This window comes from Trachypithecus francoisi, unplaced genomic scaffold, assembly GCF_009764315.1.
Source record: "Trachypithecus francoisi isolate TF-2019V2 unplaced genomic scaffold, Tfra_2.0 Lachesis_group3, whole genome shotgun sequence".
NCBI classification, from domain to species: Eukaryota; Metazoa; Chordata; class Mammalia; order Primates; family Cercopithecidae; genus Trachypithecus; species Trachypithecus francoisi.
Genome location: NW_022681468.1, coordinates 149,787,844 through 149,811,894, shown reverse-complemented (window position 1 = coordinate 149,811,894; position 24,051 = coordinate 149,787,844). Strand labels below are relative to the sequence as shown.

Sequence of the window (24,051 nt, the reverse complement as noted above, 5' to 3'; positions counted from 1 at the left end):
AGAGACACAGGGAGATTTAGGGGTCTCCAAGGGGTGGCAGGGTTGCAGGAAAAAGGGTCCTTTGGCACAACATAGTATCTTGTGTCTACTGATTCCCAAATGGGTTTCTTCCCGGACATGCCTGAAGCCAGGCTCTCAAAAGGCTTGGTTTCCTTTGCTTTGGCCCTTTTTCTGAGCCTATTCTCCAGCTGTCTTGTGAATTCTATGAGGCACTAATATTATTTCCATAATTCCCTCTCTGATTAAGTTAACCAGAGTTGGTTTATTTTGCACTTAAGAGCCCTCACAATATATCCTCTGATCTATTTGCAGTTTTAATCTCAGGATGGAAGCATATGGGAGGCGAATGGGGATCCCTAATCTTTCTCATGCTGTTAGGGGGAAACAGGTGTGAACACATTGCTTCTGGGGTGGGCTCGTGTGTGTTTTAAATACATATATAACAATCTTACTGAGATATAAGTCACATATTATAACATTGCCCCTTTAAAAATAAACAATACAGTGGGTTTTAGTATATTCGCAGAGCTTAGCACTCTTTATTCTGGTTGTTAGTTTTTGTTTTGTCTTAAATAAAGCTCCTTTCAAGAGTTTCTCCAGACCCAAGGGATTACTCGGAATCTACACGACCTTCTCCTGCCGTGGCCTTACACGGAGCAATTCCAAGGGTTTCCTTTATAAATAACGTCGTATCTCCCTAATAGGAAGACGTCTGAGTAAGGTCACTTTTGGTGAGACATTTACAATCTCTCAACTCTACGCTCACTCAATTCACCTAATTTAACTCGAGTACCCCAACTCAATTCGCTCACTCACCGCAGACCCCGCCTCGGGACTGGGCCTCCCTGATTCGCTGGGACCGAGTGACGTCCTCAGATTGCGACTCTGGGAGTGGAGTGGGGGCCACGTGTTTATGTGGCTGGGCTGCCGCAGATGGTTCGGGGTTCTCGGACATTGGCGCTGCGACCTTCGGCGCCCTAGCTTTGCCAGGACTTGGAGTGGCTTTAGGGGCCCAATGGCAGAAACACTGTCTACCCAGGTTGGGACAGCGGGCGGGCTGAGGGCTCCGCATCAGCAAAACGGTGACGCTGGTGGCGACGCGAGGGTTGAGCCGACCCCGGGGTCCCCGAAGCCGGCTGGCCAGGAAGTGGAGCCGGCCCCAGTAGGCGGGGAGCATCCCTCGGCTGCAGCCCCGGGCCCGGGCAAGCGTAAGAAGCGACGGGGCGCAACCGGGGAGCGTGTCGTGCCGCCCCCGAAGAAGCGGCGGGCCGGGGTGAGCTTCGGAGATGAGCACTTTGCAGAAACCAGTTATTACTTCGAGGGCGGCCTGCGTAAGGTGCGGCCCTATTACTTTGACTTCCGGACGTACTGCAAAGGTCGCTGGGTGGGCCACAGCTTGCTGCACGTCTTCAGCACCGAGTTCCGAGCTCAGCCCCTGGCCTACTACGAGGCCGCGGTCCGGGCGGGCCGCCTTCACCTCAACGAGAAGCCGGTGCAGGATCTCAACATCGTGCTCAAGGTGGAGTCCTGATGGGGCTGGCCAGAAGCGGGAGAGGAAAAGGGGCAGGGTTTTTTCTTGTTGTTGTTTTTGTTTTCTGTTGTTTTGTTTTTTAGGCTTAGTGAGGCATAGGTACTTGATTAAAATCACGTCAATTCTAGACCAGGAGCGGTGGCTCACGCCTGTAATCCCAGCACTATGGGAGGCCGAGGCGGGTGGATCACGGAGTTAGGAGATCGAGACCATCCTTTCTAACATGGTGAAACCCCCTCTCTACTAAAAATACAAAAAAATTAGCCGGGCATGGTGGCGGGCGCCTGTAGTCCCAGCTACTCGGGAGGCTGAGCCAGGAGAATGGCGTGAATCCGGGAGGCGGAGCTTGCATTGAGCCGAGATCGTGCCACTGTGCCCCAGCCTGGGCAACAGATCGAGACTCCGTCTCAAAAAAAGAATAAATAAAAATCATGGCAATTCTAAAGCGTTCTCGCTTTCAATTGGAACACTCTTTTAGCCCCCGTTTCCCACCTCCGCAAGTGGACAGCGGCTCTGTGCTTCAGGAGTCAGCCTGTTTATCCTCTTCCTCAAGGCAGCTTCCTTGTTTCCAAGGGACAGAAGTTGGAATTCTCATAATTCCTTTAAACACCGTCTTGTGGCAAGGGCACTGATCACTTTACCCTGCGTTGTAGATCTCCGTGCAAATAGTAATAATAGGGGCTATCATTTATGTCTCTTTACTGTTTGCTGGGCACAAAGTTAAACATTGTATGTCCACCAACGTCTAATTCTAATGACAACCTTGTGAAGTAGGTATTGCTACTCCATTTTACCTCTGAGGAAACTAAGGAAACTCACAGGGGTAAGGCCACAAACAGTGATACTACCAAAGCCTGTGTTCCTGTAACTACTACTTAAACTGTTTAACATAGAGCCTGATATGTTAATAGAATTGTGAGATGTCAGGGATAGAGACTAGAATTGTTTAGTCCAGTGCTTTGACTCCTTTAAAATTCCATCACAGGTATGAGGTACCAGACACCCCTGTCAGAAGTAACACTGTTTACGTGTCAGTAACACTGGTTTACCATGGTTGTGAGTGGAGAAAAGGCGATCACAGCATTTGGGAAATGGATGGTTTTGGAGTAACTTGTTTCATTGATCAAGCAATTTGGGTCAATATATCATAAATTGATGAATTCCCTCTCCTATCCCGATTTCTTTTTTTTTTTTTTTTTTTTTTTTGAGGCGGAGTCTCGCTCTGTCACCCGGGCTGGAGTGCAGTGGCCGGATCTCAGCTCACTGCAAGCTCCGCCTCTCGGATTTACGCCATTCTCCTGCCTCAGCCTCCCGAGTAGCTGGGACTACAGGCGCCCGCCACCTCGCCCGGCTAGTTTTTGTATTTTTTTTTAGTAGAGACGAGGTTTCACCGTGTCAGCCAGGATGGTCTCGATCTCCTGACCTCGTGATTCACCCGTCTCGGCCTCCCAAAGTGCTGGGATTACAGGCTTGAGCCACCGCGCCCGGCCTCCTATCCCGATTTCTAAAAGCACAGATCTGGTCTAACCCTCACATTCCACAGGAAATGAAGACCCAGAGAGGATAAATGACTTGCCCAAGAGCGTGTCGCAAGCCTGTGGCAAATCCTGGTCTACAGCCCATATCCCTGGACTTAAACCTTAGTTTTGTTTGTTCAAGATCGTGGTCAGTGATGATTTATGGAGGTTTTTTCCTCCATTAAAAAAATTTTACCTTTATTATTTTTATTTATTTTTTATTTTTTTATTTATTTATTTTTTTTGAGGCGGAGTCTCGCTCTGTCGCCCAGGCTGGAGTGCAGTGGCGCAATCTCGGCTCACTGCAAGCTCCGCCTCCCGGGTTCACGCCATTCTCCTGCCTCAGCCTCCCTAGTAGCTGGGACTACAGGCGCCCGCCACCTCGCCCGGCTAGTTTTTTGTATTTTTAGTAGAGACGGGGTTTCACCATGCTAGCCAGGATGGTCTCGATCTCCTGACCTCGTGATCCGCCCGTCTCGGCCTCCCAAAGTGCTGGGATTACAGGCTTGAGCCACCGCGCCCGGCCTTATTTATTTTTTCTTGAGACAGAGTCTTGCTCTGTCGCCTAGGATGGAGTGCAGTGGTGCGATCTCAGCTCACTGCAACCTCCGCCTCCCAGGTTCAAGCGATTCTCCTGCCTCAGCCTCCCAAGTAGCTGGGATTACAGGCGCCCGCCACCATGCCCGGCTAATTTTTGTGTTTTTAGTAGAGATGGAGTTTCACCGTGTTGGCCAGGATGGTCTTGATCTCTTGACCTTGTGATCCACCCACCTCAGCCTCCCAACGTGCTGGGATTATAGGCATAAGCCACTGCGCCTGGCTAAAAAATTTTACTTTTAAAATACCTTTATTGTAGAGAAAATAACAATTAGCAAAACCAAAAAACATTCCTAATCTCACCACCCAGAGATAACACAGTTAACATTTTTGCGTATGTCGTTCCAGTACTTTTTCAGTGCCAGCTATCTGCCTGTGTCTGTTTATATTTTTACAAAATGAGATCACACTCTGCACACTGCTTTTCTGCCCAAGAAGTGCTTTCACCATTTTTCCATGTCAGTAAGGAACAGGGGAAGCTGGGTATGAAGTTGACTGATTACAGGCTGCGGTCCCTGGGCTGACTTATTACCTATGTCTTTGACAGGACAATGATTTCTTGCGGAACACAGTGCACAGGCATGAGCCACCAGTCACAGCAGAGCCCATTCGCCTGCTAGCTGAGAACGAAGATGTGGTGGTTGTAGACAAGCCTTCCTCCATTCCCGTTCACCCCTGTGGCCGCTTCCGACACAACACAGTTATCTTCATCCTAGGCAAGGAGCACCAACTGAAGGAGTTACACCCCTTGCATCGGCTTGACCGCCTTACCTCAGGGGTGCTTATGTTTGCCAAGACAGCTGCAGTCTCTGAGAGAATTCACGAGCAGGTTCGGGACCGGCAGGTGAGTCAGGCTTTTGTCTCCACAGGCCACTTCTTGGGCTCACGAATGCTCTGTGTCAAAAGGGCATCACGGAGTTCTAAAGTGGTCCTTCATATTTATCTGGCAATCCTTCCTACCTTAAGGCAGGTCAACACCTAAAGTGCCACACGCAGGATATCTCATATGTTTCCAAAAAATCTTTAGAGATGGCATACACTGCCTCTCTTAGTAGTTTGCTATTTTGAAGCTTTAAAATGCTGACAAGGCCAGGCATGGTGGCTCACACCTGTAATCCCAGCATTTTGGGAGGCTGAGGCAGGAGGATAGCTTAAGCCCAGGAGGTTGAGACCAGCCTGGGCAAAATAGGGAGACCCTGTCTCTACAAAAAAAAAAAACAAAAAAAAAACTTACCCTGGCATGGTGGCACATGCCTGTGGTCCCAGCACCTTGGGAGGCTGAGGTAGGAGGATTGCTTGGCCATGGGAGGTTGTGGCTGCAGTGAGCCCTGATCGTGTCACTGCCCTCCAGCCTGAGCTATAGAGCAAGACTCTGTCTCAAAGAAATAAATTAACATAAGAAAATGCTGAGCAAGGCTTTTAAGATTATGAGAGAGCCTGCTTGGTGAAAAGATTCTAGATGTAGTTGGAAAAGGCTTGGGTAGAAGAGTTTAACGGTAATGATTGTTGTCCTGAGACTTGTAATTCTGAATCTGAATCATAATACATTTATTGAGTGCATATTCTATACCAGGCTTAGTATCAAGCGCATTAGAGCCTAACTTAATGACTGCTTATCACAGCCCAATGAGGTAGATGGTTTTCTTTTCTTTTTTTTTTTTTTGAGATGGAGTTTCGCTCTTGTTGCCCAGTCTGGAATGCAATGGTGCGATCCCGGCTCACTGCAACCTCCGCCTCCCGGGTTCAAGCGATTCTCCTGCCTCAGCCTCCCAGGTAGCTGGGATTACAGGCATACGCCACCACGCCTGGTTAATTTTGTATTTTTTAGTAGAGACAGGGTTTCTCTATGTTGGTCAGGCTGGTCTCCAACTTTTGACCTCAGGTGATCCACCCGCCTCAGCCTCCCAAAGTGCTGGGATTACAGGTGTGAGCCACCGCACCCAGCCGGTAAATGCTTTTCTAATTTCACATTTTCTAGATGAGTTAGTCAGATTTAGAGGTTAAGTAATGTACCCAAGATTACAAAACTGGCAAATGGTAGAATTGGAGTTTGAATCTTCTGAGACTGGTCCTTATCACTCCACAATGGGTTTGGACTCCATGAATTTAGGCTTTGTACTGACTTTCTCCCTCTTCCCTCCTATGTAGCTGGAGAAGGAGTACGTGTGCCGGGTGGAAGGGGAGTTCCCCACTGAGGAAGTGACCTGTAAAGAACCCATCTTAGTGGTGTCTTACAAAGTAGGGGTGTGCCGTGTAGATACCCGGGGCAAGCCCTGTGAGACAGTGTTCCAGAGGCTAAGCTACAATGGCCAGTCCAGTGTGGTACGGTGCCGGCCACTCACAGGCCGCACACACCAGATTCGAGTCCACCTTCAGTTCTTGGGCCATCCCATTCTCAATGACCCCATCTACAACTCAGTTGCCTGGGGTCCCTCCCGAGGCCGGGGCGGCCGCATTCCCAAGACAGATGAGGAATTGCTACGGGACCTGGTAGCAGAGCACCAGGCCAAACAGAGCCTGGATGTGCTAGATCTCTGTGAGGGTGACCTGTCCTCAGGACTCACAGACTCTACGGCCCCCTCCTCAGAGTTGGGCAAGGACAGCCTGGAAGAGTTGGCTGCAGCTGCCCAGAAGATGGAGGAAGTAGCTGAGGCAGCCCCTCAGAAGTTGGACACAATAGCCTTGGCACCAGAGAAGGCAGTTGAAACAGATGTCATGAATCAAGAGGCAGACCCACTCTGTGCAGAGTGCCGGCTGGTTCGACAGGATCCCTTGCCCAAAGACCTTGTGATGTTCCTACATGCCCTACGCTATAAAGGGCCAGGCTTTGAGTACTTTTCACCAATGCCTGCCTGGGCACAGGATGACTGGCAAAAAGACTGAGGGGTGTGGCCAATGGAGGGATTGCTTCTTGGGTTGTGAAAGGATGGGCTATAGGGCAAGGGCTGACCCCATGGGCTGGTACTTGGGGTTTCTATAGGAGTGAGGTCGGGCTTCTAAAGAGACCTGCTCATACTTGCTACCTCCTTACAGTGGGAATTTGGAGATTTTTTGGTTTGTAAATATATCCCTTTTTCTAACATATTTTGTGTCTGGTTTTCTTCCTGCTTTTTTATTATTGATGTAAAATTCACGTAACATAAAATTAACCACTTAAACTGGCCAGGCACAGTGGCTCATGGCTATAACCCTAGTACTTTGGGAGGTAGAAGTGAAAGGATCATTGGAGTCCAGGAGTTCAAGGTTAAAGTGAACTGTGGGCCAGGCACGGTGGCTCACGCCTGTAATCCCAGCACTTTGGGAGGCCAAGGTCAGGAGATCGGGACCATGGTGAAACCCCGTCTACTAAAAATACAAAAAAATTAACCGGTCGTGGTGGCAGGTGCCTGTAGTCCCAGCTACTCAGGAAGCTGAGGCAGGAGAATGGCGTGAACCCAGGAGGCGGAGCTTGCAGTGAGCCCAGATCGCGCCAGTGCACTCCAGCCTGGGCGACAGAGTAAGACTCCGTCTCAAAAAAAAAAAAAAAAAAAAAGTGAACTGTGATTGTGCTGCTGCATTCCAGACCCTGGACAGGGTCTTTAAAAAAAAAAAAAAAAAATTAACCAATTTAAGATGTACAGCATAGTCACATTTAGTACATTCACGGTGTTGTACAACCGTAACCTCATATATTTCCCAAAAGGAAACCTGTACCCGTTAAGTAAGTGGTCACTTTCCACTCCCCTTCCGCCAGCCTCTGGCAACCACTAATCTACTTTCTGTATGGATTTGCCTATTCTGGATATTTTATATAAATGGAATGATACAACATGTGACCTTCTGTGTCTGTTTCCCTTGGCATAATGTTTTCAAGGTTTTTTCAACTTGTAGCATATATCAGTATCTCATTCTTTTTTTTTAATGGCAGAATCATCTGTTGTATGGATATACCATATTTTGTCTATCTGTTTATCAATTGATGGAAATTTGGGTTGTTTCCACCTTTTCGTTATTGTGAATAGTGCTGCTGTGAACATTGAATATGTTTTCAGTTCTTTTGCATATATACCTCACAGTGGAATTGCTGGGTCGTATGGTAATTCTTTGAGAATCCACCAAACTTCTCCACAGCAGCTGAACCATTTTGCATTGCCACCAGCCTGCACAGGGGTTTCATTTTCTCTACATCTGCACCAACATTTGTTTTGTTTTGATTATATTCATCCTAGTAGGAGTGAGGTGGCATCTCATTCTGGGTTGTTAAGTCTTTTTGTTGTTGAATGTAAGTGTTCTTTATATATTCTGGATGTGAGAGTCTTAGCAAAAAGACTAAGCCCAACTTAAAAATGGGCAAAGGATTTGAATAGACATTTTTCCAAAGAAGATATACAAATGATCAGCTAGTATATGAAAAAAAAAAAGCTCAACATTATTAGTTATCAGGGAATGCAAATCAAAACTGTCATTATATAAGAATAGACATAGAGCGATGGAATAAAATCAAGAGTCAAGAAATAAACCCATCCATCTAAGGTCAATTGGTGTTTTTTTTTTTTTTATTGTTTTGTTTTGTTTTTTTGGAGATGGAGTCTCGCTCAGTCACCCAGGCTGGAGTGCAGTGGCGCGATCTCGGCTCACTGCAAGCTCCGCCTCCCAGGTTCACGCCATTCTCCTGCCTTAGCCTCCCAAGTAGCTGGGACTACAGGCGCCCGCCACCACGCCTGGCTAATTTTTTTGTATTTTTAGTAGAGAGGGGGTTTCACCATGTTAGGCAGGATGGTCTCAATCTCCTGACCTCGTGATCCACCCGCCTCGGCCTCCCAAAGTGCTGGTATTACAGGCGTGAGCCACCGTGCCCAGCAATTGGTTTTTGACAAAAGTGCTAAGACTGTTCAGTGGGGGAAAGAATCGTCTTTTTTTGTTTTTTTGAGACAGTCTCGCTCTGTCGCCCAAGCTGCAGTGCTGTGGCGTGATCTCTGCTTACTGCAACCTCAGCCTCCCAGGTTCAAGCAATTCTGCCTCAGCTTCCCGAGTAGCTGGGATTACAGGCACATGCCACCACGCCTGGCTAATTTTTGTATTTTTAGTAGAGACAGGGTTTCACCATGTTGATCAGGCTGGTCTTGAACTTCTGACCTTGTGATCCGCCCGCCTCGGCCTCCCAAGGTGCTGGGATTACAGGCGTGAGCCATCGCGCCCGGCCCAAGAGAGAATAGTCTTAAACAAATTTCTTTTTTCTTAAACAGTTCATGCTGGGAAAACTGGGTATTCACATAAAAAAGAATAAAGTTAGACCCCCAGCTCACATATACAAAAATAAGTGAAAATAGGCCAAGGACAGTGGCTTACGCCTACAATCCCAACACTCTGGGAGGGCGAGGCAGAGGCTCCCTTGAGGCCAGAAGTTTGAGAAGACCCTGGGCAACATAGCAAGACCTTATCTCTACAATAAATAAATTAGCTGCCTGCGGTGGTGTAGCCCTAGGTACTTAGAAGGCTGAGGCAAGAGGATTAGTTGAGCCCAGGAATTTGAAGCTGCAATGAGCTATAATGGTGCCACTGCATTCTAGCTTGGGTAACAGAGAACACATCTCTAAAAACAAACAGAAATGAAACAACAGAAAGCAGATCAAAGACCTAAAGAGAACTAAAACTCTATAAGTCTTAGAAGAAAATACTGGGATAAATCTTCAAGACCTTGGATTTGGCAATGGGTTCTTAGATAACAAAACCAAAAGAATAATCAATGAAATAAAAAATAAATTGCACTTTATCAAAATTAGAACTTTTGCAAATCAAAAGACACTATCGAAAAAGTGAAAAGACAGCCTACAGAATGGGAGGAAATTCCAGAAGAGGAATCGTTGGGTATATGGTAATACTAATTTACATTTTTGGAGGAGCCTCCATACTGTTTTTCATAGTGTTTGCAGCATTTTACAATCCTACTGACAGTGCACAAGGGTCCGATTTCTTCACATCTTCACCAACACTTGTCGTTTTTTTCATTTTTTGATAGTGGCCATCATAGTGGGTGTGAGATTATATCTCATTATGATTTTGAGGTACATTTCTCTGATGATTACTGAGAACATCTTTTCATATGCTTGTTGGCAATTTTTATATCATCTTTGGAGAAATGTCTATCCAAGTTCTTTGCTCATTTTTTGATTGAGTTACAATTGTCTTTCAGTATCCATGGATGACTGGTTCTAGGATACTTCCACCTTCGCCCCAAGATACCAAAATTCATAGATGCTCAAATGTCGTATAAAATGACGTATTATTTGCATATAAATGTCCTCTCATATACTTTAAATCATCTCTAGTTTACTTACTTTACCTAATACAAAGTAAATGCCATATAAATAGCTGTCATACTGTGCTGTTTAGGGAATAATAACAAGGGAAAAAAGTCTGTACATGTTCAGTAGATTTTTTTCCCAAATATTTTCAATCTAGGATTGGTTGAATCCACAGATGCAGAACCTGTGGACACGGAGGGCCAATCATATTTGATTTTTTTGTTGTTGAGCTGCAGGAGCCCTTTATGTATTTGGATATTAACTCATTATCAGATATACGCTTAGCACATATTTTCTCTTATTCCATAGGTTGTCTTTTCACTTTCTTGATTGTGTTCTTTGATGCATAGAAGTTTTAAAGTTTAATACAGTTCCATTTGTCTGTTTTTTGGTTTTATTTATTTATTATTTTAAAAATTTATTTATTTATTTTGAGACGGAGTCTTACTCTGTCGCCCAGGCTGGAGTGCAGTGGCACGATCTCAGCTCACTGCAAGCTCCGCCTCCCGGGTTCACACCATTCTCCTGCCTCAGCCTCCTGGGTAGCTGGGACTTCAGGCGCCTGCCACCACGCCCAGCCCATTTTTTTGTATTTTTAGTAGAGATGGGGTTTCACCGTGTTAGCCAGATGGTCTCGACCTGCTGACCTTGTGATCCGCCCACCTTGCCCTCCCCAAAGTGCTGGGATTATAGGCGTGAGCCACTGCGCCCGGCCTTTTTTTTTTTTTTTTTTTTGAGACAATCTCATTCTGTCGCCAGGCTGGAGTGTGGTGACAGACGGCTCACTGCAGCCTCCACCTCCTGGGCTCAAGCAGTTCTCCTTCCTCAGCCTCCTCAGTAGCTAGGACTACAGGTGCACGCCATCACGCCCGGCTAATTTTTGTATTTTTAGTAGAGATGGGGTTTTCCCACGTTGGTCAGGCTGGTCTCGAACTCCGGACCTCAAGTGATCTGCCCACATTGGCCTCCCAAAGTGCTGGGATTACAGGCGTGAACCACCATGCCTGGCCAGAATTGTTTTCTTAATTTCATGTTTAATTATTTATTCATTGATACTGTATAGAAATATGACCGATTTTTTGGCTGGGGGCAGTGGCTCATGCCTGTAATCCCAGCACTTTGGGAGGCTGAGCAGGGAGGGTGGATCACCTGAGGTCAGGAGTTCAAGACCAGCCTGGCCAACATGGCGAAATTTCATCTTTACTAAAACTACAAAAATTAGCCGGGTGTGGTGGCATGCGCCTGTAGTCCTAGCTACTCGGGAGGCCGAGGCAGGAGAATCACTTGAACCCAGGAGGCAGAGGTTGCAGTGAGTCAAGATGGTGCCACTGCACTCCAGCCTGGGTGACAGAGTGAGATACTGTCTCTGAAAAAAAAAAAAGACTGATTTATGTATGTTGATTTTGTACTCTGCAATTTTGCTGAATTTGTTTATTAGCTTTTTTTGTGGATTCTTTAGGGATATATATTATATAATATACAAATTATACTGTATATTATATATATTTTTATATATATATAATCCATATCATCTACAAATAGAGATAATGTTACTTCTTCCTTCCCAATTTGGATGCCTTTTGTTTCTTCTTCTTGTCTAATTGCTATGGATAGAACTTCCAGTACAATGTTGAATAGAAATAGCATAGGGAAAGTGGGTCTCCTTGTCTTGCTCCTGATCTTAGGCAGATAGTTTTCAGTCTTGCACCATTGTGTGTGATGTTACCTGTGGGCTTTTCATAAATGCCCTTGACCATACTGAGGACGTTCTTGCCCTCCATTTCTTTTTTTATTATTTTTAAAATTTTTTTGAGACAGAGTCTCGCTCTGTCGCCTAGCCTGGAGTGCAGTGGCACTGTGTTGGCTCACTACAACCTCCGTCTCCTGGGTTCAAGCAATTCTCCTGCCTCAGTCTCCCGAGTAGCTGGGATTACAGGTGCCCACCACCACATTCAGCTAATTTTTATATTTTTTAGTAGAGATGGGGGTTTCACCATGTTGGCCAGGCTGGTCTTGAACTCCTGACCTCAGCTGATCCACCCACCTTGGCCTCCCAAATTGCTGGGATTACAGGTGTGAGCCACCACGCCCGGCCCTTGCCTTGCATTTCTGCTTGTTTCTTGCCCTACATTTCTGCCTGGACAGCCCTTTGACCTCTGCTCAGGCAGAAACCTTTTCTTTCCTGTTCCTTCTGTTGTACACCTGTCACGTATTTCCCATTTTGTTGGAGTACTCATAAAGAGAACCATGGATTTTTGTTTTCAGGTAACTTCAGGGTGAATAACAAAGGCTTATTCATACCGAATCCATTGCCTTTGACTAGAACATAAGGAGCAGAAGTAGTGTAGGTGGGGAAAGCAATTGTGTTTATATTCTTTTTTTTTTTTTTTTTTTTGAGACGGAGTCTTGCTCTTTCGCCCGGGCTGGAGTGCAGTGGCCGGATCTCAGCTCACTGCAAGCTCCGCCTCCCGGGTTTTACGCCATTCTCCTGCCTCAGCCTCCGGAGTAGCTGGGACTACAGGCGACCGCCACCTCGCCCGGCTAGTTTTTTGTATTTTTAGTAGAGACGGGGTTTCACCGTGTTAGCCAGGATGGTCTCGATCTCCTGACCTCGTGATCCGCCCGTCTCGGCCTCCCAAAGTGCTGGGATTACAGGCTTGAGCCACCGCGCCCGGCCTGTGTTTATATTCTTTTAGTGGTTCATATTGGTCGTTAACCACCTAGTATATGCCAAACATTATTTATTGCTGGGATACAGAGATGAATGGATGGCTCCTGCCCTGTTAGAACACACATGATGAAATGTGCAAGGACAAAGGGAATCAGTGGAAATATGATATAATTCTGTCTGGAAGTACTAGCATAGATTTCCCAGAGAAAGGCATTTAACAGTGAGTTAGAATTTGCCTACTAGAGATATAAGAGAATTCCAGATAGTGGGGTGATTTGAGAGAAGGTAGTCATATTCTATTACTCAAAAAGAGGAGGAGACACTCAAGGAGAGCATTTAACCCTGGGGCTCCAGTATATGGCTCCCTATCACTTACTATTGAAGCCTTTTTTTTTTTGAGACGAAGTCTTGCTCTGTGGCCCAGGCTGGACTGCAGTGGCCGGATCTCAGCTCACGGCAAGCTCCGCCTCTCGGGTTTACGCCATTCTCCTGCCTCAGCCTCCCAAGTAGCTGGGACTACAGGCGCCCGCCACCTCGCCCGGCTAGTTTTTTGTATTTTTTAGTAGAGACGGGGTTTCACCGTGTTAGCCAGGATGGTCTCAATTTCCTGACCTCGTGATCCGCCCGTCTCGGCCTCCCAAAGTGCTGGGATTACAGGTCTGAGCCACCGCGCCTGGCCTTTTTTTTTTTTTTTTTTTAAATTTGAGACAGAGTCTCACTCTGTCACCAGGCTGAAGTGCAGTGGCACAATCTCAGCTCACCGCAACCTCCACCTCCCAGGTTCAAGCAATTCTCCCGCTTCAGTCTCCTGAGTAGCTAGGACTACAGGCGCACATCACCACGCCCAGCTAATTTTTGTATTTTTAGTAAAGACAGGGTTTCACCATGTTGATCAGGCTCGTCTCAAACTCTCGACCTTAGGTGATCCGCCCACCTCGGCCTCCCAAAGTGTTGGGATTACAGACGTGGGCCACTGCACCCGGCCTATTGAAGCCCTTGAGTGGCTCTCGTATTACAAGGCATAGAAACAAACCCAGTAATACGGGCTTCTCATGGATCTGAGTATTTGCTCAGCTTCAGGAAAACCCTATCTCCATTCCATGAGCCAGCCAACTCCTCTTATCACTGAGAACCTCCGTAACTCAGGAGCTGTGGGCTCCTAGGACTGGGAAGAATCAGGTATCCAATAAAATGACTCATATGGCAGATATTTGAGAGCCAACTATGTGCTGGATTCACACTAGGCTCTGGGTGTATAATGGTGAGTAAGACAGATGTGGTCTCCACTCTTATGAAGTGTACAGTCTGAATGTCCAGCACAATGTGGGAAAGTAAACAGTAAACAATGTGGTAAATGTTCTGTGTGACAGGAGGAGGAGGGAGGCACACCTAGTGTGGTTCCTTCCGGGATCCCAGGGTTCTGAATGGGAGCATTAACATCTGTCCATTTTCTATCTCACTTCCTCAGTTCTGAATTTTACCCTCTCTAGTGCTCTTTATCCTATTCTCATTACTTCAGAGGTTCTTGAGCTAGAGACACATGGATGGGCTTAAGAGGATCCCTGGATCTCTTGAAATGTTATGGAAAATTTTGTATATGTGTATACTTTTCTGAGGAGAGTCTATATATTAATACCTCAACAGATCGTTTAAAGCTGCATTGTCCAATGCTAGCCACATATGGCTATTTAATTAAAATTAAATAAAATTTAAAATGCATGGGAAGCCGAGGCAGGTGGATCACTTGAGTCCAGGAGTTCGAGACCAGCCTGGCCAATATGGTGAAACCCCGTCTCTACTAAAAATATAAAAATTAGCCAGGCATGGTTGCCTGTGCCTGTAATCCCAGTTACTCGGGAGGCTGAGGCAGGAGAATCGCTTGAAGCTGAGAGGTGGAGGTTGCAGTGAGCCGAGATCGTGCCACTGCACTCCAGTCTGGGCAACAGAGTGAGACTATCTCATAAAATGCAGGCCGGGCATGGTGGCTCACGCCTGTAATCGCAGCACTTTGGGAGACTGAGGCAGGTGGAATGCCTGAGCTCAGGAGTTCGAAACCAGCATAGGCAACATGGTGAAACCCTGTCTCTACTAAAAATACAAAAAAATTAGCCAGGCGTGGTGGCAGGTGCCTCTAATCCCAACTACTTGGGAGGCTCAGGCAGGAGAATTGCTGGAACCCGGGAGGCAGAGGTTGCAGTGAGCTGAGATGGCGCCACTGCACTCCAGCCTGGGCTACAGAGCAAAACTCTGTCTCAAAAAAAAAAAAATAAAAATAAGCTGGGCGCAGTGGCTCATGCCTGTAATCCCAGCACTTTGGGAGGCTGAGGCAGAGAATTGCTTGAATCTGGGAGGCAGACGTTGCAGTGAGCTGAGATCGCGCCACTGCACTCCAGGCTGGGGACAGAGCGAGACTCTGTCTCTAAATAATTAAACATAAAAATGAAACAAAATGTAGTTTTTCTGCTGCATTTGCTCCATTCCCAGTGTTCAAATCCACTTGGTCTAGTGGCCACCATATTGGACAGCACAGATACAGAATACTTCCATCACCTAGCAAAGTTCTACTGGGTGGCATTGCTGCAAAGGATCTCTACACAAAATAAGAGTTCCTAACTACAATTACTCCACTAGTCTGCAGACGCCTAAAAAACAGGCTGTGTGTGTGTGTGTGTGTGTGTGTGTGTGTGTTCTTCTATCTTGCACATACTAATCAAGTAATTGGTCTCTCTGTGTTAATTAAACGCTGTGCTTGGGGCTACTGCGTCCGAAGTTGGTTCCTTCGGGTGGGTTCTTGGTCTCCCTGACTTCAAGAATGAAGTCACAGACCTTCTGGGTGAGTGTTACAGCTCTTAAAGGTGGCACGAACCCAAAGAGTGAGCAGCAACAAGACATTGTGAAGAGTGAAAGAACACAGCTTCCACAGACCTTCTGGGTGAGTGTTACAGCTTTTAAAGGTGGCACGGACACAAAGTTTGAGCAGCAGCAAGACTTATTGTGAAGAGTGGAAGAACACAGCTTCCACAGCATGGAAGGGGAGCCCAGCGGATTGCCACTGCTGGATTCTGGAGGGGCTGTGGGTGGCCAGCTTTTATTCCCTTATTTGTCCCTGCCCATGTCTTGCTGATTGGTCCATTTTACAGAGTGCTGATTGGTCCATTTTACAGAGTGCTGATTGGTGCATTTACAATCCTTTAGCTAGACACAGAGACCTGATTGGTGCGTTTTTACAGAGTGCTGATTGGTGCATTTACAATCCTTTAGCTAGACACAGCGCTGATTGGTGCATTTTTACAGAGTGCAGATTGGTGTGTTTACAATTTTCCAGCTAGACAGAAAAGTTCTCCAAGTCCCCACTGACCCAGGAAGTCCAGCTGGCTTCACCTTTCACTAGAATGTTAATAGAAAACCTGCGACAAAGGTACTGCCTGTAAGGAGCTCAGGTTGAATCTAGTTGGCCTTTGCTGTGGTTAACAGCTGGCTGTTGTTCTTGAAGGTGTTTTTTGTCCTTATAAAATGGTATCCTTTTGGCCGGGCGTGGTGGCTCATGCCTGTAATCCTAGCACTTTGGGAGGCCAAGGTGGGCGGATTGCCTGAGCTCAGGAGTTCCAGACTAGCTTGGGCAACACGGTGAAACTCTGTCTCTACTAACATACAAAATAAATTAGCTGGGCGTGGCAGTGTGTGCCTGTTGTTCCAGCTACTCAGGAGGCTGAGGCAGAATTACTTGAATCTGGGACGCAGAGGTTGCAGTGAGCCGAGATCGCGCCACTGCACTCCAGCCTGGGCAAGAGAGCAAGACTCTGGCTCTTCAAAAAAAAAAAAAAAAGGTATCCTTTTTAAACTTTTATTTTAGCCCCCTTCCCTTACCCCTACACTGGAGGTAACCACTATTAATAACTAAGGGGTCTCAAAGGGGTGGGGGTGAGGCAGGAGAATAGGGTCTGGAGGCAGGGAACCTGAGGCCATTTCACACTGACTTCCTAGAACTAAATTGATAGGAAAGCCCTAACTTTCCACTCCTAAGTAACAAAAGGACCAGAGGTTACTCCCTTTGCAAACCCCCAACTTTTCTGCCTGGCAGATGGGAAATTGAAAGTACCTCTGATTGGTTGCTTTTTGCAACCGATCAGATGTTTGCATGGGAGTGTGACCTTTGTAACATCACTTCAGCCTCTGATTGGTTGCTGTCTACAACCAGTCGAACTGATTGCTGGCCAAGTCTTTGTTTGCATAGAAGTGCAACTTTGTAACTTCACTTTAGCCTCTGATTGGTTGTCTTCTGCAACCATGAGGTGAACACCACGTGGCCAACGGGAAACCTCTAGGGGCTATTTGGCCCGGAGAAGATTCTGTATTGGGGGCCCTTGAGCCACTGCTTGGCCCACTCCCACACTGTGGAGTGTACTTTAATTTTCAATAAATCCCTGCCTTCATTTCGTTCCTTTCGCTGCTTCATTCTTTCCTTGCTTTGCTGTGCATTTTGTCCAACTCTTTGTTCAAAACGCCAAGAACCTAGACAACTTGCAGTCAAGACCCTCTAGTGCTAATGGAGAGGGGGAAAAATGATAAAAATTATTAAGGGTTCTCCTGCCTGTTTTCTACTCATAGATACACAAATCTATATGTATTTCCTTTAATAAAAATGAGATCATGCCATACAAATTGTTCTGCAACTTGATTTTTTTTTTTTTTTTTTTTTAAGACGAAATCTCTCTGTCACCCAGGCTGGAGTGCAGTGGTGCAATCTTGGCTCACTGTAACTTCCGCCTCCCAGGTTCAAGCAATTCTGCCTGAGCCTTCCGAGTAGCTGGGACTACAGGTGCACGCCGCCATGCCCGGCTAATTTTTTTTGTATTTTTAGTACAGACGGGGTTTCAACATATTGGCCAGGCTGGTCTCAAACTCCTGACTATGTGATCCGCCCACCTCAGTCTCCCAAAGTGCTGGGATTATAGGCGTGAGCCACTGTGCCTGGACTTAATTTTTTTTTTTTTTAAATAGCTGCATTGTGTTCTATTGTACTGCAATCTATCTCCTGTTGCTGGAATTTTAGGTATTTGCAGTTTTTCACTATTCTCAAACCATAGTAAACATCCTTATACCCTTCCACACTTGTAGCATAGTTTCTACAGGACAGTTTTTTTAGTGTAATTATGGGGTCAGTGGCTTTAAATATGAATAGGTAATAGGAAACTGCCCTCCAAAAAGATTATACCAATTTTCTTTTTTTTTTTTTTTTTTTTTTTTTTTTTTGAGACAGAGTCTCGCTCTGTCGCCCAGGCTGGAGTGCTGTGGCCGGATCTCAGCTCACTGCAAGCTCCGCCTCCCGGGTTTACGCCATTCTCCTGCCTCAGCCTCCCGAGTAGCTGGGACTACAGGCGCCCGCCACGTCGCCTGGCTAGATTTTTGTATTTTTTAGTAGAGACGGGGTTTCACCGTGTTAGCCGGGATGATCTCGATCTCCTGACCTCGTGATCCGCCCGTCTCGGCCTCCCAAAGTGCTGGGATTACAGGCTTGAGCCACCGCGCCCGGCCTATACCAATTTTCATTCTCTCCAGTCATGTGAGAGGCTGAGGCAGCTGAATGCAGCAACTGAAAATGCAGCTGGTCCAGCAGCTGCATTTTCCAAGGTTGGCATTAGTTCCAGCCAGGGGTTGGAAACGTGGGTTTTCCTGAATGTCTGTATCTTTTCATGGACGACCTAGACTTGTTTGAGTTAATCTTGCTTCCAAAGACTTGAGAGAAAATGGACTCATTTCAAAGCCTTTTCAAGGTTTGGATGATGATCCTCAAGACTCACACATTCTAGAACATACGATTATTGAAATCCAAAGATAGAAGCCGAGCAGCCATGGAATGTGACCAGTTTTTAGTTGGATAAGTTTACTGTGGTCCTGACGAGGTATCATCACCAAAGGCACTCATTCTGCTTAGAACATTGTCTTGTACATGGTGAACAATATTGTCTATGATTATGATTATTGTTTTCTTCCCCTCCAAGTCCTCTGCCACCCTCTTCATTTGAAGCTTGTCCACGTTTTCAAAACTGCAACATTTTTGTCAGCCATTAACTAGGTGAAAACAGTTAAGAATTGCCTACTAAAGTTGAACACGCACATAACCAGTGACTCTACTTCTAGCTATCTACCTACAGAAACACTGTACATGTGCCCCAAGAGACATATAAAAACAGTCACAGCAGTGTTCTTGCAGCAAAAAAAGGGAGATAAAAAAAAATCCATCAATAAGAGAATGGATACCTAATTGTATGCTCAATTGTAAACTAATCAGCAGTGAATATGAATGAATTATATGGATAAAACAGTGTCCAGTGACAGAGTCACAGATGAATACATTATATAAAATTCAAAAACAGACAAAACATATTTAAGACTGCAAATATGTATAAATATGTATATTTGGTAAGAAAAACAAGAGGATGATTAACATGAAATTCAGAAAAATAGTTATCTTTGCCGGACATGGTGGCTCACGCCTGGAATCCCAGCCCTTTGGGAGGCCAAGGCGGGCAGATCACGAGGTCAGGAGATTGAGACTATCTTGGCTGACATGGTGAAACCCCGTCTCTACTAAAAATACAAAAAATTAGCCAGGCATGGTGACACGCGCCTGCAATCCCAGCTACGCAGGAGGCTGAGGCAGGAGAATCACTTGAACCCGGGAGGGGGAGGTTGCAGTGAGCCGAGATCGCACCACTGCACTCCAGTCGCGGCAACAGAGCGAGACTCCGTCTCAAACAAACAAAACAAACAAACAAAAAGTAGTTATCTTTTTTCTTTTATTTTTTGAGACGGAGTCTCACTCTGTCGCCCTGGCTGGAGTGCAGTGGCCAGATCTCGGCTCACTGCAACCTCCGCCTCCCGGGTTCAAGCGATTCTCCTGCCTCAGCCTCCCGAGTACCTGGGATTATAGGCGCTCGCCACCACGCCCGGCTAATCTTTTGTATTTTTTGTATTTTTTTTTTTTTTTTAAGTAGAGACAGGGTTTCACCATGTTGGCGCGGCTGGTCTCAAACTCCTGACCTCGTGATCCGCCCACCACGGCCTTCCAAAGTGCTGAGATTACAGGCCTGAGCCACTGTGCCCGGCCAAAGTAGTTATCTTTTTGGTGGGAGGATGCCTCCAGGAAGGGATACATAGGAAGCATCAAAGGTGCTAGTAATCTGCCACCTTCCAAGAGGGTAGGAAAAAAAAATAAAAATAATTTTTAAATATAGAAACAAAGGGGCTGGTAATGCCAGGGTTTTGCCATGTTTCTCAGGCTGGTCTGGAACTCTTGGGCTCAAGTGATTCACCTATTTGAGCCTCTTGAGTAGCTGAGAATATAGGTGCATACCACCACACCTGGCTAATTTTTAATTTTTTATAGAGACAGGGTTTCACTGTGTTACCTAGGCTGGTCTGGAACTACTGGCCTCAAGCGATCCTCCCCCACCTTGGCCTCTGAAAGTGCTGGGATTACATGTGTGAGCCACTGCACCTGGCCTTATTATTGTTATTTTTAAACTGTACAGGCATATTACATTACATATGTACATATTGTATCATTGTGTAATACTATCAAGATGAAACTTTCAAACAAGTATTAAAATATCTTACCTCTGTTTTTAACCTTTGGTTATCTCTGAAATAGTGACTCTCCTCTTTCAGTCTCACTGCACAACTCTTTAAGATCCATTTGACCTTTGCACAGCTGGTGGGTGCTACTCCAAAGTGCCTAGACCATGGGTCGTTTTTCACCAGTGATGGAAAGATAACACCATACACCTAGTATTTTGGAAACTAAATAAGCAATAATTAATAATTTGCAAAAATGGGCCGGGCGCGGTGGCTCATGCCTGTAATCCCAGCACTCTGGGAGGCCGAGGCGGGCGGATCACGAGGTCAGGAGATCGAGACCATCTTGGCTAACACGGTGAAACCCTGTCTCTACTAAAAAAAAAAAAAAAAAATTAGCCAGGCATGGTGGCGGGCGCCTGTAGTCCCAGCTACTCGGGAGGCTGAGGCAGGAGAATGGCATGAACGGGAGGTGGAGCTTGCAGTGAGCCGAGATTGTGCCACTGCACTCCAGCTTGGGCGACAGAGCAAGACTCCGTCTCAGTAATAATAAAAATAATAATTTGCAAAAATGACTAACTGCTTTTATTTGCCTTAGCAGATTCAAGTACGGCTCCTCCATCATAAAAGAACCGAGGAATCTAAAAGCAGTTCATGGCTTTGGAATTCTAGACCTGGCATGCTCTCCGACACAGAGAGCCCAAGAACTTGCATCTTCTATCTCTTCATTACCAAGGCACCTAGACAAAAGATTCTTGAAAATGTTTCAGTAATTCAAGTAAATAATAAGTGATGCAATTATTCTGGTTCTTTTTTCTTTCCAACATTCCAAATGTTGAAGTTAAAGTAGTTTAGGAATTTTAAAAGGAAAGCTTTATATCTGATCTAAATGCCAAATCTTCCAGAGTCACAATTGAAGCAAAATCACAAGGATTAGTAATTTTATAAGCCAAGATACGCCAGAAACTGCCAGTAAACTACAGAAGCTAGATGAGCGATATGAAATAGATTCTCCCTCACACCCCTCCTATGGAACCAATCCTGTTGACACCTTGATCTCAGACTTTAGCCTCCAGAACTGGGAGACAATACATTTTTGTTGTTTAAGCAAAATTTTTTGTTTTTTTTTAGATAGCCTGTCACCCAGGCTAGCATAATCATGGCTCACTGCAGCCTCTAACTCCTGGGTTCAAATGATCCTCCTGCCACAGCCTCCTGAGTAGCTGGGCCCACAGGTATGCACACCCATGCCTGGCTAATTTTTTGTTTTTTTTTTTTTTTTGGCGATGGAGTCTTACTCTGTCTCCCAGGCTGGAGTGCATTGGCACAATCTTGGCTCACTGCAACACCCATCTCCTGGGTTTAAGTGATTCTCCTGCCTCAGCCTCTTGGGTAGTTGGGATTACAGGCACATGCCACCATGCCCGGCTAATTTTTGTATTTTTAGTAGAGACGGGTTTTTGCCACATTGGCCAGGCTGGTCTCAAACTCCTGACCTTAGGTGATGTGCCCGCCTCGGCCTCCCAAAGTGCTGGGATTACAGGCGTGAGTCACGGCGCTCGGCCGCCTGGCTAATTTTCTTAATTTTAATTTTATTTTGTGTAGAGACAGGGTCTCACTGTATTACTAGGCTGGTCTTGACCTCTTGGCCTCAAGCAATCCTTCCACTTGGCCTGTCACCATGCTGGGATTACAGGCATAAGTCATGGCACCTGGCCTCAAAAAAGAATTTTAACGCTTTGCATCTTGGGCTAAAGTAAAGGCCACCTCTGATACTTACTAGGTTATATAAGCAATGATTACTGACAGTCATTGAAAGGAGGGTTGATAGGAAGTGATCCTTTCAGTGAGTTCCCAGAAACCGATATTAAGGAACTATTTCAGTTTTTTTAAAACTAAAAAATCAAAACAAAAACAAAACATTTTGGCTGGGTGCAGTAGCCCACGCCTGTAATCCCAGCACTTTGGGAGGCCGAGGCGGGCGGATCACGAGGTTAGGCGATCAAGAGCATCCTGGCTAACACGGTGAAACCCTGTCTCTACTGAAAAATAGAAAAAATCAGCCGGGCGTGGTGGGAGGCTGAGGCAGGAGAATGGCGTGAACCCGAGAGGCGGAGCTTACAGTGAGCTGAAATCGTGCCACTGCACTCCAGCCTGGGCAACAGAGCGAGATTCCGTCTCAAAGACAAAACAAAACATTTTTTCAGATGTCAAGTTTCTGTGCTATTCAATAATTTAAAAATCAGAATTCTAAGCCAGGCAGGGTGGCTTACACCTGTAATTCCAGCACTTTGGGAGGCTGAGGGGGGTGGATCACCTGAGGTCGGGAGTTTGAGACCAGCCTGGCCAACATGATGAAACTCCATCTCTACTAAAAATACAAAAATTAGCTGGGCGTGGTGTGGCGTGCATCTGTAATCCCACCTACTCGGGAAACTGAGACAACAGAATCGCTTGAACCTGGGCGACGGAGGTTGCAGTGAGCCGAGGTCGCGCCACTGCACTACAGCCTGAGTGATGGAGTGACTCTGTCTCAAAAAAAAAACAAAAAAAAAATTTCAGAATACAACTGGCTAACTATCCATCACCACCTCAGCTTGAGATATACCATCAAGTATTATTCCCTATTTCCCCGAGTCTTTGGCATTTACTCATTCATCTTGGCTTTCCTAAACAATGTTACTAAAACTGGATTTCTGTTTTGCTCTACTGATCTTCAATATGAAAATATTTAGTTTTCAGTTCAGTAGACATTCCTAGAAGCTGTTGTAGTATTTTCACGGGATAGCATGCATCTCAAGGAATGATTTCAGCAAAGAAAAACGTTTTGGGTTGGTGTTGCAGACTCAAAGTAGAATGCATGGATTCACTATGGAGCCTTTCCAGACCCTGTCATCACTGTGTTCCCAGAGATGGTTCTCCAGTGAGAGAACCTGATGGTAAGGAACAAATTGACTTCACTTCTGTCATTGCCTGCCTCTCAAAACCAGTCTTTGTAAGTCTTGGAGCCTGAGGTCTGGGTTTTTCTTGCAAGAGTTAAGAAATAAACTTCATATGTGTCAAAAAAAAAAAAAAAGTCAAACCAACCAAACAAAAACAAAGCATTGATTTCAATTCTTCCTTCAGAGCTATGTCATATAAGGGCGGCTGCTGACACATATAGCCTGTCTGGGCTGTGGACCAGTTTATTATTTCATAATAAATATTGGCCATTGATTCCCAGAGAACCTCATTTTCAAGAAGGAACTGGTCCTCTTAAAGCTGGCCCCAGATAATGAAGACCCATTACCTGACACCCCAATAGTAAAAGAGCTGGAATATCTTGGTAATATATTTATGCAACAGTCCTTTCTTGCGGTCTTCCAGAGGTTGAGATCTCCTGCAATAGTTGAAGATAGTACTTGCAAGGAAGAACATCGGTGTTGGTAGAGAATGGTTTCTTTGAGCTGTGGTTTGTTGAAGAATTTGGAGAGTTAATAGAGATCTCTGTAGACAGAGCATCCATCCCTGTAGATAAGAGCATCTTGTCCGAGTCTTGCGGTAGCTCAGCTGTTCCAGTAGATGGCGCCTCTAACTCTTTTCCTGTCAGCTGCTGCTGCTTTTTTTTTTTTTTTTTTTTTTTTCTGAGACGGAGTCTCGCTGTGTGGCCCAGGCTGGAGTGCAGTGGCGCGATCTCGGCTCACTGCAAGCTCCGCCTCCCGGATTCACGCCATTCTCCTGCCTCAGCCTCCCGAGTAGCTGGACCACAAGCGCCAGCCACCACGCCCGGCTATTTTTTTTTTATTTTTAGTAGAGATGGGGGTTTCACCGTGTTAGCCAGGATGGTTTCGATCTTCTGACTTCGTGATCCACCCGCCTCGGCCTCCCAAAGTG

At 45.9% G+C, this 24,051-nt stretch overlaps 1 protein-coding gene across 2 annotated transcripts; it reads left to right on the top strand.

Moving 5' to 3' along the window:
- The first annotated feature begins 874 nt into the window (after positions 1-874).
- Positions 875-6,728, top strand: RPUSD2 (RNA pseudouridine synthase domain containing 2). 2 transcript variants are annotated; one of them, XM_033190544.1, is made up of 3 exons: positions 875-1,336; positions 4,193-4,489; positions 5,794-6,728. In XM_033190544.1, exons 1-3 carry the CDS (start codon positions 914-916, stop codon positions 6,526-6,528), a joined length of 1,455 nt encoding a protein of 484 aa, XP_033046435.1. In that variant the 5' UTR covers positions 875-913; the 3' UTR covers positions 6,529-6,728. The 2 variants fall into 2 exon arrangements, with proteins under 2 accessions (XP_033046435.1, XP_033046434.1); XM_033190543.1 differs by having other exon boundaries at positions 875-1,519.
- The last annotated feature ends 17,323 nt before the right edge of the window (positions 6,729-24,051 follow it).

What these genes read in the sequence shown, in the direction of transcription:
- RPUSD2 (XM_033190543.1), top strand. Translation starts at nt 914, where the DNA reads ATGTGGCTGGGCTGCCGCAGATGGTTCGGGGTTCTCGGACATTGGCGC. An exon ending in ATCTCAACATCGTGCTCAAG is followed by an intron (nt 1,520 to 4,192) that starts GTGGAGTCCTGA and finishes TGTCTTTGACAG; the next exon opens with GACAATGATTTCTTGCGGAA. An exon ending in AGCAGGTTCGGGACCGGCAG is followed by an intron (nt 4,490 to 5,793) that starts GTGAGTCAGGCT and finishes CCTCCTATGTAG; the next exon opens with CTGGAGAAGGAGTACGTGTG.